This window comes from Somniosus microcephalus, chromosome 12 (assembly GCF_052327205.1).
Source record: "Somniosus microcephalus isolate GS21.2 chromosome 12, FLI_Smic_1.0, whole genome shotgun sequence".
Lineage (NCBI taxonomy): Eukaryota > Metazoa > Chordata > Chondrichthyes > Squaliformes > Somniosidae > Somniosus > Somniosus microcephalus.
This window is the reverse complement of record NC_140998.1, coordinates 208342665-208360870: the sequence shown is the minus strand read 5'-3', so window position 1 is coordinate 208360870 and position 18206 is coordinate 208342665. Positions and strand designations below refer to the sequence as shown.

General features: G+C 51.8%; 1 protein-coding gene across 1 annotated transcript; it reads left to right on the top strand.

Moving 5' to 3' along the window:
* The first annotated feature begins 2963 nt into the window (after positions 1–2963).
* On the top strand, positions 2964–8680 carry LOC147109980 (uncharacterized). The gene is made up of 4 exons (XM_086003964.1): positions 2964–2996; positions 4991–5064; positions 6415–6568; positions 7898–8680. The coding sequence occupies exons 2-4, from the start codon at positions 5022–5024 to the stop codon at positions 8469–8471; spliced, it is 771 nt and encodes a 256-aa protein (XP_085860090.1). The 5' UTR covers positions 2964–2996; positions 4991–5021; the 3' UTR covers positions 8472–8680.
* The last annotated feature ends 9526 nt before the right edge of the window (positions 8681–18206 follow it).

Below are 18206 nucleotides of genomic sequence, written 5' to 3'. Positions count from 1 at the left end.
ATCTCTCTATATATCTATATATCTCACTATAAATCACTAAATCTCACTATATATCTCTATATTTGACTAACCTGTTGACCTGCCTGAGAACAATTATCCTCTAACTGACCTGTTGATCAGTTGAGAACAATTATCCTCTAACTGACCTGTTGATCAGTTGAGAGCAATTATCCTCTAACTGACCTGTTGATCAGTTGAGAACAATTATCCTCTAACTGACCTGTTGATCAGTTGAGAACAATTATCCTCTAACTGACCTGTTGATCAGTTGAGAACAATTATCCTCTAACTGACCTGTTGATCAGTTGAGAACAATTATCCTCTAACTGACCTGTTGATCAGCCTGAGAACAATTATCCTCTAATTGACCCAGGATGGCCCAATAATTGCACCTTGTGGCCTTAAACAGATACGCATTGTTACGCCGCACTGTATGTTAGCAGCAGAATAATACACGGTGCATTACTCGGTCATTATTAAACAGCGTCTCCTCTGATCTACCATCAACAATGCCACCGGAGGTCCACCAGAATTTTAAAAGAATGCATGGAGTGGGATTGAGCCACTCAGAACAGCAAGATCCCACGTTTGATCTGTGCTGAGTTAGCCGGTCTTCCTGTGGGCTTCAGTGCCAGCTACAATTCAATGTTCTTGGATAGCCATTGCTCAGCCAATGACATGCCCACCCTCTCTTTGGTAGGTGCTCTTGTGTGGCTGCTTGCCGTCTGATACTCGTGTGTGTTCCGTTTTTCCCGCTAGCCTTTGGCCCAGTGGTCAGTGTTCCCGCCTGTGGGTCAGAAGGCCCAAGGGTTCGATCCGCGCTCCCGACAGTCCCGGCGAGTGTGGAGACCGGAACTCCGGCTGGGAATTGACAGTTCCGGGATGCTCTCGTCCGGTGGGTGTGGGAGCCCATAAAACCCTCCTGCCCTATAGGACTAACCTCCCCCCCACCGCCTTATCGGCCACGATAAAGATGGTCACAGCCATCAAGGGAGTGTTCACATCGTGGTCTGTCAGACTGTTAATCAGCTCGCAAATCCTTCCGGCACTTCATGCTGTTCTCCAAGGGTAGTGTTGAAACCCTCATCCATGCCTTTGTTACCTCTAGACTTGACTATTCCAACGCACTCCTGGCTGGCCTCCCACATTCCACCCTACGTAAACTTGAGGTCTTCCAAAGCTCGGCTGCCTTTGTCCTAACTCGCACCAAGTCCCGTTCACCCATCACCCCTGTGCTCGCTGACCTACATTGGCTCCCGGTTAAGCAACACCTTGACTTCAAAATTCTCATCCTTGTTTTCAAATCCCTTCTCGCCCCTCCCTATCTCTCTAACCTCCTCCAGCCCCTACAACCCTCCCTATCTCTGTAACCTCCTCCAGCCCCTACAACCCTCCCTATCTCTGTAACCTCCTCCAGCCCCTACAACCCTCCATATCTTTGTAACCTCCTCCAGCCCCTACAACCCTCCCTATCTCTATAACCTCCTCCAGCCCCTACAACCCTCCCTACCTCTGTAACCTCCTCCAGCCCCTACAACCCTCCCTATCTCTGTAACCTCCTCCAGCCCCTACAACCCTCCCTATCTCTGTAAACTCCTCCAGCCCCTACAACCCTCCCTATCTCTGTAACCTCCTCCAGCCCCCTACAACTCTCCCTATCTCTGTAACCTCCTCCAGCCCCTACAACCCTCCCTATCTCTGTAACCTCCTCCAGCCCCTACAACCCTCCCTATCTCTGTAACCTCCTCCAGCCACCTACAACCCTCCCTATCTCTGTAACCTCCTCCAGCCCCTACAACCCTCCCTATCTCTGTAACCTCCTCCAGCCCCTACAACCCTCCCTATCTCTGTAACCTCCTCCAGCCCCTACAACCCTCCATATCTCTGTAACCTCCTCCAGCCCCTACAACCCTCCCTATCTCTGTAACCTCCTCCAGCCACTACAACCCTCCCTATCTCTGTAACCTCCTCCAGCCCCCTACAACCCTCCCTATCTCTGTAACCTCCTCCAGCCCCTACAACCCTCCCTATCTCTGTAACCTCCTCCAGCCCCTACAACCCTCCCTATCTCTGTAACCTCCTCCAGCCCCTACAACCCTCCCTATCTCTGTAACCCCCTCCAGCCCCTACAATCCTCCCTATCTCTGTAACCTCCTCCAGCCCCTACAACCCTCCCTATCTCTGTAACCTCCTCCAGCCCCTACAACCCTCCCTATCTCTGTAACCTCCTCCAGCCCCTACAACGCTCCCAGATCTCTGTGTTCCTCTAATTCCGGCCTCTTGCGCATCCCCCGATTTCCATCGCTCCACCATTGGCGGCCGTGCCTTCAGCCGCCTGGGCCCTGAGCTCTGGAATTCCCTCCCTAAACCTCTCCGCCTCTCTCTCTCCTCCTTTAAGACGCTCCTTAAAACCGACTTCTTTGACCAAGCTTTTGGTCACCTGCCCTAATATCTCCTTATGTGGCTCAGTGTCAAATTTTGTCTGATAATCACTCCTGTGAAGCGCCTTGGGACGTTTTACTACATTAAAGGCGCTGAATAAATGCAAGTTGTTGTTGTAGTGTGCGAAGATACAAAAACAACAATGACACTACCCTGCCAGACTGTTACTCAGCCTGCGACTCCTTCCACAACATCGCGCCGATTGAAATGGCAGCAAAACCCGGCACGAAGATCCCACACACCGCTCCCACTTCAATCCCAGATATCTGAACATTTGAGTCTGCTCCTTTGACAAATGGGACGGTTCCTTTTAAGAGTAAAATGTCAGCTCACTGCTAAAGCCCATCACTTCACAGATCGCACTTTGAGCTTCAGCAGGGCTTGGCCCAGGAGTCATAAACGTTGCTGGAGAGTGAGGTCAGCGAGCAGATAAGTGGTTGGACTTTAGGACCCCAAGGGAGTAGCACCGTACCCTTATCACCCATGTGGCATGCCTATATATAGGGTACCTAAACTACCTTGCTTAATTACTCCAGAGCTTCACACTTGAAGAGGTAAGTCTTTATAAGAAGGATACCTTGTGAGGCCAAGGTTTGCTAATTCGGTGGCATTTTGCATGTGACTTTCACTTGTAATGGCTTGTATCAAAGGTTGTATTGTTTGTGATTCATGCAGTCATAATGCATTGACAGCACTGCATGGTATAGTAGTGCTATCACCGAGCCAGTTATATACTCACCTTCTGCAGCACCACAGGTGACGGTTAATCAGGAAGATTACCAGTGATCATTTCGACAAGAACATGGTCTGGCGATGGAACGAGAGGCTCGGCGGGGCAATATCGGAAGGGGAAACTGCCTAGAGTACCTTTCACTTTTGAAATGGTCCAAACAGAAAGTGCCTTTCACGCCCTCAGGATGTCTCAAAGCGCATCCCAGCCATTGAAGCATTTTCGAAGTGTAGTAATATAGAGAAATGTGGCAGCCAATTTGCGCACAGCAAGCTCCCAAGAATATGATAACGAGCAGATCGTCTGAGGTTTTTTTATTAAAGTGATGTTAGTTGAGAGATAAATATTGGCCCCAGGACACTGGGGAGAACTCCCCCCTGCTCAGGATAATGGTCAGTGGGCTTAGCACTCTCATTTCTGAGTCAGGAGGTTCTGGGTTCAAGTCCCACTCCACAGACTTGAGCCTATAATCCAGGCTGACACTCCCGGTGCCAGTATTGAGGGAGCGCCATACTGTCGGAGGGGCAGTACTGAGGGAACACCGCACTGTCGGAGGGTCAATTTTGAGGGAGCGCCGCACTGTCGGGAGGGCAGTACTGAGGGAGTGCTGCACTGTCGCAGGTGCAGTACTGAGGGAGCGCTCCATTGTCGGAGGGGCAGTACTGAGGGAGTGCCGCACTGTCGGAGGTGCAGTACTGAGGGAGCGCTCCATTGTCGGAGGGGCAGTACTGAGGGAGCGCTCCGTTGTCGGAGGGGCAGTACTGAGGGAGTGCCGCACTGTCGGAGGGGCAGTACTGAGGGAGCGCTGCACTGTTGGAGGGGCGGTACTGAGGGAGCGCTCCATTGTCGGAGGGGTAGTACTGAGGGAGTGCCGCACTGTCGGAGGGGCAGTACTGAGGGAGTGCTGCACTGTCGGAGGGGCAGTACTGAAGAAGTGCCATACTGTCGGAGGGGCAGTACTGAGGGAGCACCGCACTGTCGGAGGGGCAATTTTGAGGGAGCGCCGCACTGTCGGAAGGGCGGTACTGAGGGAGCGCTCCATTGTCGGAGGGGCAGTACTGAGGGAGTGCCGCACTGTCGGAGGGGCAGTACTGAGGGAGCGCCGCACTGTTGAAGGGGCGGTACTGAGGGAGTGCTCCATTGTCGGAGGGGCAGTACTGAGGGAGTGCCGCACTGTCGGAGGGGCAGTACTGAGGGAGCGCCGCACTGTCGGAGGGGCGGTACTGAGGGAGCGCTCCATTGTCGGAGGGGCGGTACTGAGGGAGCGCTCCATTGTCGGAGGGGCGGTACTGAGGGAGCGCTTCACTGTCAGAGGGGCGGTACTGAGGGAGCGCTTCACTGTTGGAGGGGCGGTACTGAGGGAGCGCTGCACTGTCGGAGGTACCGTCTTTCAGATGATACTTTAAACCGAGGCCCCGTCTGCCCTCTCAGGCGGATGTAAAAGATCCCACGGCCACTATTTCTAAGAAGAGCAGGGGGAGTTATCCCTGGTGTCCTGAGGCTAATATTTATCCCTCAACCAAGACCGAGAACAGATGATCCGGTCATTTATCTGATTGCTGTTTGTGGGAGCTTGCTGTGCGCAAATTGGCTGCTGCAATTCCTACATGACAACAGTGACTCCACTTCATTGGCTGTAAAGCGCTTTGGGACGTCCTTCCTGTCTTTTCTTTTTGAAATGTTGGTCTACACAACAGTCAATGTAATTCCAAGTGGATTGCTTTGAAATGTGATGAGGTGTTGAGGCCCACTTCTTAAGGTAACGCAGATTGAGGTGAAAAGATTAATGCCTCATTAATACTTTTGGATTTTCTCCAGGTTTGCAATTGGACCCACAACACCCAACACCATGAAGTACATCAGCGTGGTCCTGGCATTGACTATCCTGACTGGTAAGTTGCTTTGGGATTCTCTCTAGAACAAGGTTGTCCCACTCTCGTATTGCTGGGCCTCTCAAGAGGCCTCTCACTGAGCTCCGAGCATTGAGCGTCATTGAGCGGGCTGCGTATAAACATCTCATTGATGTTTGTGGGAGCTTGCTGTGCGCAAACCGAGGGCCCCGTCTGTCCTCTCGGGTGAATGTAAAAGATCCCACGGCCACTATTTCGAAGAAGAGCAAAGGGGGAGTTCTCCCCGCTGGCCTGGGCCCAATATTTATCCCTCAATCAACATCACTAAAAAACGGATTACCTGGTCATTTATCACATTGCTGTTTGTGGGAGCTTGCTGTGCGCAAATTGGCTGCCACGTTTCCTGCATTACAACAGTGACCACACTTTAAAAAGTTCTTCATTGGCTGTGAAGCGCTTTGGGACGTCCTGAGGTGGTGAAAGGCACTGGAGAAATTAGAGTTCTTTCTCTCTGAAGTGCCGATCACCTTAAACAGGCACATTAAGGACTTCTAATGAGTAAATTTGAACAATCCGATAGAGGCCAGGCTTCCCCTCGCTGGTAAAGCCGCTTTACTCTCTCAACCTTAGATAATGGTCAGCCAGCCATGACCCAGATAAAATTAATTCCCCCCTTATCTCACTCAGTCAGCATAACCCGTCTGTTCTCTACAAGTCAAGGTTGACATCAAGTGACCTGGCCAACATTTCTCTGTGAATCAATACCACCACAAACTGATTAACTGGTCATATCTCTCATTGATTCTTGTGGGAACCTCATGTGCACAAGATGGCTGTCTACCCATCTCACAGTCACTGCACATCAAAGCAATTCCTTATGTGTGAAGCCCTCTCCGATGTGATGAAGTGCTATATAAATATATAAGCCTTTGCAATGTATTTAACTTTTGTAGTTTATTAGATTACTAATTATCCTAACCAGGAACCCTCCCAGATCTCTGCGCTCCTCAAATTCTGGCCTCTTGCGCATCCCCCGATTTTATCGCTCCACCATTGGCGGCCGTGCCTTCAGCCGCCTGGGCCCCGAGCTCTGGAATTCCCTCCCTAAACATCTCCGCCTCTCTCTCTCCTCCTTTAAGACGCTCCTTAAAACCGACTTCTTTGACCCAGTTTTGGTCGCCCGTCCTAATTTCTCCTGATGTGGCTCGGTGTCAAATGTTGTTTGATTTACGCTCCCGTGAAGCACTTTGGGAGGTTTTACTACGCTAAAGGCGCAGTATGAATGTGAGATGTTGTTGTTTGATGTCTATCTCTCTACAAGTTCTCCCTCCGTCTCTTTCTGAGTGATGGTGGCCCTATCTCCTGACCGCGTGATCTTTGCTTTCCTCCTAGGGTCCCAGGCCTATTTGTTTCCATGGCACCAGGAGCACCGCACCAGGTTTGAGGAGGCGAAAGCTGCTTTTTGGGAATATGTCAGCCAAGCCACTGACCTAGCTCAGGAAAACATTGATGCCATCAAGGAGTCGGAGCTGGGATCGGATATCAAGTACGTGTGGCTTCCCACGACAGACTAAAGGGTGGACTCAAAAACTGAAATAAAAGAGGGCCATGCAGCCCATCCCTCCAGTACCCTAACTCCCATCGAAGCCCATCCCTCCAGTACCCTAACTCTCCCATCGAAGCCCATCCCTCCAGTACCCTAACTCTCCCATCGAAGCCCATCCCTCCAGTACCCTAACTCCCATTGAAGCCCATCCCTCCAGTACCCTAACTCTCCCATCGAAGCCCCTCCAGTACCCTAACTCTCCCATCGAAGCCCATCCCTCCAGTACCCTAACTCTCCCATCGAAGCCCATCCCTCCAGTACCCTAACTCTCCCATCGAAGCCCATCTCTCCAGTACCCTAATTCTCCCATCGAAGCCCATCCCTCCAGCACCCTAACTCTCCCATCGAAGCCCATCCCTCCAGTACCCTAACACTCCCATCGAAGCCCATCCCTCCAGCACCCTAACTCTCCCATCGAAGCCCATCCCTCCAGCACCCTAACTCTCCCATCGAAGCCCATCCCTCCAGTACCCTAACTCTCCCATCGAAGCCCATCCCTCCGGTACCCTAACTCTCCCATCGAAGCCCATCCCTCCAGTACCCTAACACTCCCATCGAAGCCCATCCCTCCAGCACCCTAACTCTCCCATCGAAGCCCATCCCTCCAGCACCCTAACTCTCCCATCGAAGCCCATCCCTCCAGTACCCTAACTCTCCCATCGAAGCCCATCCCTCCAGTACCCTAACTCTCCCATCGAAGCCCATCCCTCCAGTACCCTAACTCTCCCATCGAAGCCCATCCCCCCAGTAACCTAACTCTCCCATCGAAGCCCATCCCTCCAGTACCCTAACTCTCCCATCGAAGCCCATCCCTCCAGTACCCTAATTCTCCCATCGAAGCCCATCCCTCCAGTACCCTCATTTGAAAATGGATAAGAAACTGGTTGAAGGGTCGGAAACAATGAGTAGTCATAAGAGAAGTTAGTTCAAAGGTGTGGTGGTGGGGGGGATTAAACTGAGGGCCCCGTCTGCCCTCTCAGGTGGACATAAAAGATCCCATGGCCACTATTGGAAGACAAGCAGGGGGGAGTTCTCCCTGGTGTCCTGAGGCCAATATTAAGCCCTCAAACAAAAAAAAACACGATTAACCGGCCATTCATCTTGTTGCTGCTTGTGGGATCTTGCTGTGCCTGGTGTTTTCCCAGCATATGGTGTTGCGCTTCAGAGTATTAAACCTCAAGAGATGCGATGTGCCTTTTTGTTTTGTTTTAAGCTGTCTTGAAATGGTCTACTTGCCAACTAATGAATCCACCACTTCCCTTTCTCAAGTGAGAGGATCGGACAGAGCATCAATGAAGCCAACCTGTATGCCGTGGAGGTCAGCAGGAAGATGAGTCCTCTTGCCCAGGATCTGGTGGACAAGCTGAGCAGCAACGCCGAGATGATGCGCCAGCAGATTGCGCAGAACCTGGAAGAAGTCAATCGCAAGTTGTCCCCTTACGCCGATCAACTGAACGAGCAGATCCACCTGAGCATCAGGAACCTCCGCCAGACGCTGAAGGAGCAGGTTGACCTGAACGCGGAATCCATCCGACAGGACCTCTCCGCCGGCGCAGAGGAGCTCCAGGAGATGATCCAGCTCAGCATGGAAACCTTCAAGGAGAAGATGGCTCCTTACTCTGAAGAGGTCCAACTCAAGGTCAACCAGGGCATTGAGCAGTTCCGACAGGGCCTGGTCCCCTTCGTTGAGGAGCTCCAGGTCAAGCTGGTGCAACAGGTCCAAGAAATCGAGAAGAACATCGTCCCTTACGCTGAGGACCTGACTGACAAGCTGAAAACCTATGACCAGAATATGCGGGAACAACTGAAGACCATGTGGGAAGCTGCCCAACAGGACAACTAACTCCGCTTTCTAATTAATGCACGTAACCATAATGTAATGTTCTGAGATTCCATTTCTCTTTTCTCCCTTAACTACCCATAGGTTCTGATCGCAACTTTTCGTGATGGGACCACTACCTTGTCCAGTGAAAGATTCTCCCCCAAGCACTTCAGCTAAATGTGACCTCTGTGTGTGTGCCAATTTTGAATAAATTTTGCCTTGCAACCTCATGAATGTGAATCATCCTTCTTACTTCTTAGTTTTTAAGCTAATCCGCTTCCCTAGTGACTGAAAGCCAGGGTGCTGTTGAGGCTCGAAGTCTATGATGCTCTTAGCTCTGATCCCTCGTTTGCCTTGTTGTGGAGTATTTTAAACCAACACTCGACGCAAGGTTTTAGATCGATAGTCAAGTTGTCTTTATTGCACCGGTGGGGAGACAGTCTGCTCTGTCTTAGCCAGACTTTTCCACATTGGTACAGCAGACACTACATTTTTATACATTACAATACACATGTCAAAAAAATTCCTGCCACCTGATTGGACCTTGGCCCGCATGCATCTTCACTGATTGGTTGCCTATGCAGTGTTACATTAAAGTACCGCCTTTATTATCGGAAAAGTATATGTCCGTTATCTCTCAAGCTGTTGCTGCACCAGTCGCTGACCTCTATGACCTCTGTTGATGCCAAATGGGTCTCATCAACATTGTACTTCTGGTTGATTGTCCTCCTTTCCTGCCTCTATAGGCCTCTTTCATGTTTTACTTTCCTGCCAGAACAGAACTTACATCCTCTTAGGCCTCTTATGGTTCCATGTCCGGCTATGTTACCTCCACTGTCAGCTCAGCAACTTAGAAAAGCATACTACTGCAAAGTATGTGACGTAAGAAAACTACTAGGCACTTGGTCTAAGCATTAAACAAAGCTTTAATCAACCTGCCAGCGATGTTAGTTTAACTCTTTCCCCGCTGCAGCGTTGACGTAGCTGGGGTGCTAACGAGCAATGATGATCATAGAAACATAGAAGATAGGAGCAGGAGTAGGCCATTCGGCCCCTCGAGCCTGTTCCGCCATTCAATGAGATCATGGCTGATCATCCAAATTCAGTACCCTGTTCCTGCCTTCTCCCCATATCCCTTGATCCCTTTAGCCTTAAGAAATATATCTAACTCCTTCTTGAATTGGCCTCAACTGCCTTCTGTGGTAGAGAATTCCACAGGTTCACCACTCTTTGGGTGAAGAAATTCCTCCTCATTTCAGTCCTAAATGGCTTACCCCTTATCCTTAGACTGTGATCCCTGGTTCTGGACTCCCCAGCCATCGGGAACATCCTTCCAGCATCTAGTCTGTCCAGTCCTGTTAGAATTTTATACGTTTCGATGAGATCCCCTCTCATTCTTCTGAACTCCAGCGAGTACAAGCCCAATCGACCCAATCTCTCCTCATATGTCATTCCTGCCATCCCAGGTATCAGCCTGGTGAATCTTCGCTGAACTCCTTCCATGGCAAGAACATCCTTCCTCAGATAAGGCGACCAAAACTGCACACAATACTCAAGGTGTGGTCTCACCAAGGCCCTGTACAACTGCAGCAAGACATCCTTGTTCCTGTACTCGAACACTCTCGCTACGAAGGCCAACATACCATTTGCCTTCTTAACCGCCTGCTGCACCTGCATGCTTACCTTCAGCGACTGGTACCCAAGGACACCCAGGTCTCGTTGCACTTCCCCTTCTCCCTTCCCTCTAACGAGCAATGACGATCAGGTAAAGACCCTCTTGTCCATCCAGCCTGTCCCAGGTAATTGTGCTGCATTGTGCATCACAATATAGACACTCCGCACCCCATCCGAAACCTGTGTGATCTCCTGGGAGAGGTGAGAAGACAGATTAAAAACCCAGGGCGTGAAGAAAATCTGGGGAAGTTCCTCTCCAACCCCACTTTAGGTGATCGAAACGAGTCCAGGAGATCACTCTGTCCCCACAGTACCGACCCTTCTGTAAGAGGTGATCGCCGCCCCAGCCAGGAACAGGTCCCGCTCTCGCTCCAAGGAATTCAGCGAGTCCGCGTCCACCGCACGAGACAGCAGCCTGTTCCAGAGGTCCCGCTAGTCTCTGGGGACGTGGCCGTGGGGTCTTTTACATACACCTGAGAGGGCAGACTGTGCCTCGGCTTAACGTCTTCATCTGAAAGACGGCATCTCCGACAGTGCGGCGCTCCCTCAGTACTGCCCCTCCGACAGTGCAGCCCTCCCTCAGTACTGCCCCTCCGACAGTGCGGCGCTCCCTCGGTACTGCCCCTCCCACAGTGCGGCGCTCTCTCAGTACTGTCCCTCCGACAGTGCAGCACTCACTCAGTACTGCCCCTTCGACAGTGCAGCACTCCCTCAGTACTGCCCCTTCGACAGTGCAGCACTCCCTCAGTACTGCCCCTCCGACAGTGCGGAACTCCCTCAGTACTTCCCCTCCGACAGTGCAGCACTCCCTCAGTACTGCCCCTCCAACAGTTCAGCACTCCCTCAGTACTGCCCCTTCGACAGTGCAGCACTCCCTCAGTACTGCCCCTCCGACAGTGCGGCGCTCCCTTAGTACTGCCCCTCCGACAGTGCGGCGCTCCCTCAATACTGCCCCTCCTATTATGTCCGTGTATCTTAATGTTGTGTCCTTCAATAATCAGACAACAGACTGCAGGGAACGATTCAACAGGTGATTACTGAATGAGGGTTACTCTAGCACTAATTGTACAGATCACTACTCAGGGTTTATATACAGGTGTGGTCACTGCCGGTACTACAGTATACAGGAGCTGTAAAAAGTAGTTCTCTCCCTTAAGGTATATATACATTGCAATTCCTCCCCTTTTAGATTAACAGTACCATAATACTCATTTAACAATTAACATTTTTAATATACAATGTTATATGAAAATTGTCCATTCATATATTCAGTCTCTGGGGAGGCTTCCTGATTCTTTCTGGATAACGCCTTTCCCGAGTGTCTCGCTCTTGGTGCGGAGGCGATTCTAGCACCCTGTCGTCAGTTGACTCATCAGCTTCCAATGCTATTGTTTCTGAGGTAGATGTGACCTCTACGTCGGGTTCCTCACCAGGTACGTATGGCCGAGACATGGGGTTGACTCGTTCCTGTGACTCTAGGATCTGGTCAGCATGGCGTCTCCCGCGCTTTCCTTTCTTCCCCGCTTGGTCAGCATGGCATCTCACAATGTTCTCCCCAACATCCACTGTGTACATTAGTGGCCCCTGCCGTGTGCATATCGTTCCTGGTTGCCATTTCTCTGTTCGGTAGTCGCGGGCCAAGACTGGTTGCCCTACATTGAAGCTCCTTGTCGGCTTCTCATTGATGTGCTGGAATTGCTTACTCTCAACATCTCTTCGTACATTTGGTCTGAGCAAATCCAGACGAGATCTCAACCTTCGGTTAAAGAACATTATGGCCGGGGCCTGGTTGGTGACTGCATGTGTCGCATTTCTGTAGGCTAACAGGAAATTGTCCACCTTATGCTGCAGTGGAATGTTGTCATCGCACATGGCCTTTACTGCTTTTTTAAAGGTTTGTATGAACCTCTCAGCCAATCCATTTGTGGCTGGATGATACGGGGCGGATGTGTAATGCCTTACCCCATTCCTTTTCATAAATCTTCGAAACTCTTCGGACACAAACTGTGGTCCGTTATCAGAGCAAATCTGCTCTGGCAAGCCGTTCCTGGCAAAAATGGTCCGTAGGACTGCAATAGTTTTCTCCGTAATAACAGCAGAAAATGCTGGAAAAACTCAGCAGGTCAGGCAACATCCGTGGAGAGAAATTTGAGTTGACGTTTCGGGTTGAACCCTTCTTCAAAACTGGAAAGAAAAGAAACTAGATCGATCTAGTTTCTTTTCTTTCCAGTTTTGAAGAAGGGTTCGACCCGAAACATCAACTCAGATTTCTCTCCACGGATGTTGCCTGACCTGTTGAGTTTTTCCAGCATTTTCTGTTGTTATTTCGGATTTCCAACATCTGCAGTATTTTGCTATCGTAATAGTTTTCTCCGTGGTGGTGGAGGACATTTTGATCACCTCAGGTCATTTCGAGTGCGCATCCACGGCTATTAAAAACATTGAGTCCATGAATGGACCAGCAAAATCAATATGCACCCATTGCCATGGAGATGAGGGCCACTCCCATGGGTGTAGAGGGGCATGTGGTGGTGCATTTTGGACCTTCTGGCATCCTGAGCAGCTATTTGTCAGGTCCTTGATTTGCTGATCGATCCCCGGCCACCACACATAAGCCCTAGCAAGGCTTTTCATTTTCACCCCTCCCAGATGACCTTCGTGAAGCTCATTGAGCACTCTCTCCCTTAACTTGGGTGAAATTACCACTCGGGATCCACACATCAAGGTCCCCTGGCATACTGACAGCTGTTCTCTTCTGGATGAGAATGCTGGCAACAGTGAGTCGCCATGTGCTGGCCATCCCTTCACCGTCAAATCATATACCCGAGACAGTGTCGGGTCATTTCGGGTCTCCTTCTCTATACCAGCGTTAGTTACTGGCAAGCATTCAATTATAGCCGAATGAAATATTTCGACAGGATCCACTGCTGGTGCTTCCTCCGCAGTAGGCAATGGCAGGCGTGATCGCCCATCAGCTTTTCCATGCTGTTTAGTGCCCTTATACTCGATTTCATATTGGTGCGCCCCTAGAAAAAGGGACCATCTTTGTAGCCGTTGCGCAGTCATCACCGGAACGCCTTTCTTTGGATTAAAGATGGAGACAAGTGGTTGGTGGTCAGTCAGCAAGGTGAACTTCTGCCGTGCAGATAGTGATTGAACTTTTTCACTCCCCACACTAGGCTGAGGGCCTCCCTGTCAATCTGGGCGTAGTTACGCTCGGCTGAGGTTAGTGACCGAGACGCAAAGGCTACTGGCCTCTCCGAGCCGTCCGGGAATTTGTGCGACAGCACCGCTCCAATACCATAGGGTGATGCATCACACCCCAACCGAATTGGTAGTGCTGGGTTGAAATGAGCCAACACCTCTTTTGATGTGATCAACGCTTTGCTCTTCTGGAAAGCTCGTTTACATTCGTCACTCCACTTCCATGGTACCCCCGTTTGCAGTAGGGTGTTCAGTGGGTGTAGTACGGTAGACAAATTCGGCAAGAACTTATGGTAGTAGTTCACCAGCCCAAGGAACGACCTCAGTTGTGACACATTTTCCGGTGCTGGAGCCTTGACTACTGCCTCAATCTTTTCAGGGGAATTATGTAACCCCTCTTTATCAATAACGTGGCCACAATACGAGATCTGCTTCTGGAAAAACTCGCATTTGTGGCGGTTAGCTCGGAGCCCATATTCCTTCAATCTAGTGAGCACCTGCTCCAGGGTGGCGAGGTGATCACTGTCATTTTCGCCCGTGACCAGGATGTCGTCCAAATAACACTGGGTCCCTGGAATCCCTTGCAGGACTTGTTCCATTGCCTTTTGCCAAATAGCCGGAGCGGATGCTACCCCGAACACCAGCCGGTTGTATTGGTAGAGAGCTTTATGAGTGTTGATCGTGAGGTACTGTTTCGAGGCTTCTTCTACCTCCATTTGCAGGAACGCCTGGGCCAGATCAACCTTAGTGAAGCATTTCCCTCCAGATAGCGAGGCGAAAATATCTTCAATCCGCGGAAGCAGATATTGTACAGTGTGAAGGACTGGGTTCACTGTCACCTTAAAGTCCCCACAGATGCGAACCTTCTTTGGTTCCCCAGGTGTATTACTCAATGACCTCTTCATTACAGGAATGATGGGTGTAGCCCACTCGCTCCAGTCCACTTTGGACTGTACTCCTGAACGTTCCAAACATTCCAGCTCTGCTTCGACGGCTGGGCGGATCGCATAAGGTACCGGTCTGGCCTTAAAAAACTTTGGGCTTGCATTTTCCTCTATTTTGTTCGTAGCTGTTATGCCTTTTAGTGTTCCGAGTCCCTGCTGGAACACTTCTTGTGCGTCAGTTAGCATTTTTGACAGTCGTCCAGGTGTGACGTCGTCATCTTTTTTGGCATCTACAGTCAGTGCTTGTATGGAATGCCAATCTAGCTGTATCTTCCGGGTCCATTCACGTCCTAGTAGTGGTGGTCCTCCATCTGGCAATACATATAGGTCCATTTTTGGTGTTTCCTTGCCGTTATATATAACGTTCACCCTTATTTTTCCTTTGGGGTAGACTTTTTGCCCCGTGTATGTCTTCAAGACAATCTTTGTATCTCTCAAGGTTATATGTGAGAATAGCCGCTTGTAGTCCCTTCGGTTTATGACTGTTAGGGCTGATCCTGTGTCCAATTCCATTTTCACTTGGACTCCTGCTATCTTGAGCGTGACCCAGATAGTTTGGTGATCCTCCGTTTTGATCACATTATGTAGTTTCAGGTAACCCAGCTCCTTGCTTCCGGAGTCTGTATCACTCTTCTGTTCGTCTGAATGACTCTCCGTCACCTTATGTACCTTCTTGTACTTCTCCTGTGGAGATTTCTTGCTGCTGGTTTTCTTTCCCGACCTGTAGACTCTTGCTATGTGTCCTACTTTTCCACACTGTCTGCACACTTTGTCCTTGAACTAGCAATCATTATGGTCGTGTATTGTTCTGCCGCAGCGATAGCACTTCATTGTTCCGTATGACATTTCGTTTGTGCCATATTCTTGCGGTCTCCGTTGTATCTCTGCAGCGCCCCGTGCTGCTGCTTCGTGTGATACTGCAATGCTGAAAGCCTTGTCCAGCGTAAGATCCTTTTCTGATAGAAGCCGTTTCTGGGTTCCTTCGCTTTGAAGCCCACACACAAACTTGTCCCTTAAATTATCTGCTAGTCCCGTTCCATACTGGCAGTGTTTCGATAGCTTGCGCAGTTCTGTTAAATACTCAGCATTACTTTCATCTTTATGCTGGTTCCTTTTGTGAAACTTAAATCTTTCTGCTATCAGCAGCGGTGTGGGGTTTAAGTGGTCCTGTAGGATTGACAGTATGTTTTCAAAATCCTTTTCTATTGGCTTCTCTGGGGTTACTAGGTTTCATAGTAAGCCGTACGTTTTTGCACCCATTGAATTCAACAATACCAGCGCCTTCTTGTCATCTGGCACTTCATTCACCTTGCAGTATACTTCTATGCGTTCGACATATGTCATCCAATCTTCGACTTCATTGTCGAACGCTGTGATACTGCCACTCTTCGGCATTTTTGGGTGTGGTTAGACTGGCGTAAAATGGCGTCTCCCGCGCTTTCCTTTCTTCCCCGCTGTGGCTTAAAATGGCGTCTCCCGCGCTGTTGCCAAAGCCGCTCTCGGCAGTCCTCGTGGCAAATGGCCATGCCCTGTGGGTTTCGCGCGCTGCTCCTGCGCTGCTGCCAATGCCACTCTCGGCGGTCCTCGTGGCAAATGGCGACGCCCTGTGGGTTTCGCGTGCTGCTCCTGCGCTGCTGCCAACGCCGCTCTCTGCGCTCCTCGTGGCAATGGCAGCACCTCGCGTTTTGCTGCGCGCCTCTCTCCCCCGTTGACGCTGCTCGGCCCTTGAACACCGGCTGCGCTCTGCTCTCTCTCGTCTCTCTCCCCCGTTGACGCCGCTCAGTCCTGAACACTGACTGCGCCCTTTGCGCTCTGCCCTCTCTCTCTCCCCCGTCGACGCTGCTCTGCCTTTTTCTGTGCCGCTCGGTCGGGCTCTAGCCCGCCGTTGTCCGGGAAGGGTCTGCACAGTACCTGTTGCCAGCCCGTTTCGCTGGACCACCGTGACTGGAAAGCCAAGCCTGGCTCTCGACAGCCTCCCCTGCAATGCTCAAATCTCCACTGGATGACTGGGCGGTTGCCCGTGGTCGACGCCCGTGCTTCTGGACTCGACCTCCTTCCACTGTTCTCCAGGAGCGAATCCCTGGGAGGTGATGCAGAGTTGCAGGTAGGTTCGAATCTGCGTCGTCGCCAATGTTATGCCCGTGTATCTTAATGTTGTGTCTTTCAATAATCAGACAACAGACTGCAGGGAATGATTCAACAGGTGTTTACGGAATTAGGGTTAGTCTAGCACTAACTGTACAGATCACTACTCAGGGTTTATATACAGGTGTGGTCACTGCCGGTAATACAGTATACAGGAGCTTTAAAAAGTAGTTCTCTCCCTTAAGAGGTATATATACATTACATACATTATACCTCCGACAGTGCAGCACTCCCTCAGCACTGCCCCTTCGAAAGTGCAGCACTCCCTCAGTACTGCCCCTCCGACAGTGCAGCACTCCCTCAGTACTGCCCCTCCGACAGTGCAGCACTCCCTCAGTACTGCCCCTCCGACAGTGCAGCACTCCCTCAGTACTGCCCCTTCGTCAGTGCAGCACTACCTCAGTGCTGCCCCTCCGACAGTGCAGCGCTCCCTCAGTACTGCCCCTCCCACAGTGCAGCACTCCCTCAGTACTGCCCGTCCGACAGTGCAGCTCTCCCTTAGTACTGCCCCTCCGACAGTGCAGCGCTCCCTTAGTACTGCCCCTCCGACAGTGTGGCGCTCCCTCGGTACTGCCCCTACCACAGTGCGGTGCTCTCTCAGTACTGCCCTCCGACAGTGCGGCACTCCCTTAGTAATGCCCCTCCGACAGTGCGGCCCTCCCTCAGTGCTGCCCCTCCGACAGTGCGGCCCTCCATCAGTACTGCCCCTCCGACAGTGCGGAACTCCCTCAGGACCGCCCCACCGACAGTGCAGCACTCCCTCAGTACTGCCCCTCCGACAGTGCAGCACTCCCTCAGTACTGCCCCTCTGACAGTGCGGAACTCCCTCAGTACTGCCCCTCCGACGGTGCAGCACTCCCTCAGTACTGCCCCTCCGACAGTGCAGCACTCCCTCAGTACTGCCCCTCCGACAGTGCGGTGCTCCCTCAGTACTGCCCCTTCGACTGTGCAGCACTCCCTCAGTACTGCCCCTCCGACAGTGCGGCGCTCCCTCAGTACTGCCCCTCCGACAGTGCAGCACTCCCTCAGTACTGCCCCTTTGACAGTGCAGCACTCCCTCAGTACTGCCCCTCCGACAGTGCGGCGCTCCCTCAATACTGTCCCTCCAACAGTGCGGCGCTCCCTCAGTACTGCCCCTCCGACAGTGCAGCACTCCCTCAGTACTGCCCCTTCGATAGTGCAGCACTCCCTCAGTACTGCCCCTCCGACAGTGCAGCACTCCCTCAGTACTGCCCCTCCGACAGTGCAGCACTCCCTCAGAGCGCTCTCTCAGTACTGCCCCTCCCACAGTGCAGCGCTCCCTCAGTACTGCCCCTCCGACAGTGCAGCTCTCCCTCAGTACTGCCCCTCCGACAGTGCAGCGCTCCCTTAGTACTGCCCTTCCGACAGTGCGGCGCTCCCTCGGTACTGCCCCTCCCACAGTGTGGCGCTCTCTCAGTACTTCCCCTCCGACAGTGCGACACTCCCCCAGTACTGCCCCTCTGACAGTGCGGCCCTCCCTCAGTGCTGTCCCTCCGACAGTGCGGCGCTCCCTCAGTACTGCCCCTCCGACAGTGCAGCACTCCCTCAGTACTGCCCCTCCGACAGTGCGGCGCTCCCTCAGTTCTGCCCCTCTGACAGTGCGGCTCTCCCTCAGTACTGCCCCTCCGACAGTGCGGCGCTCCCTCAGTACTGCCCCTCTGACAGTGCGGCTCTCCCTCAGTACTGCCCCTCCGACAGTGTGGCGCTCCCTCAGTACTGCCCCTCCGACTGTGCGGCCCTCCCTCAGTACTGCCCCTCCGACAGTGCG

Coding starts and splice junctions, on each gene's coding strand:
- LOC147109980 (XM_086003964.1), top strand. CDS start 5,022: ATGAAGTACATCAGCGTGGTCCTGGCATTGACTATCCTGACTG. Junction 5,065..6,414: donor GGCATTGACTATCCTGACTG/GTAAGTTGCTTT, acceptor CTTTCCTCCTAG/GGTCCCAGGCCTATTTGTTT. Junction 6,569..7,897: donor GAGCTGGGATCGGATATCAA/GTACGTGTGGCT, acceptor CCCTTTCTCAAG/TGAGAGGATCGGACAGAGCA.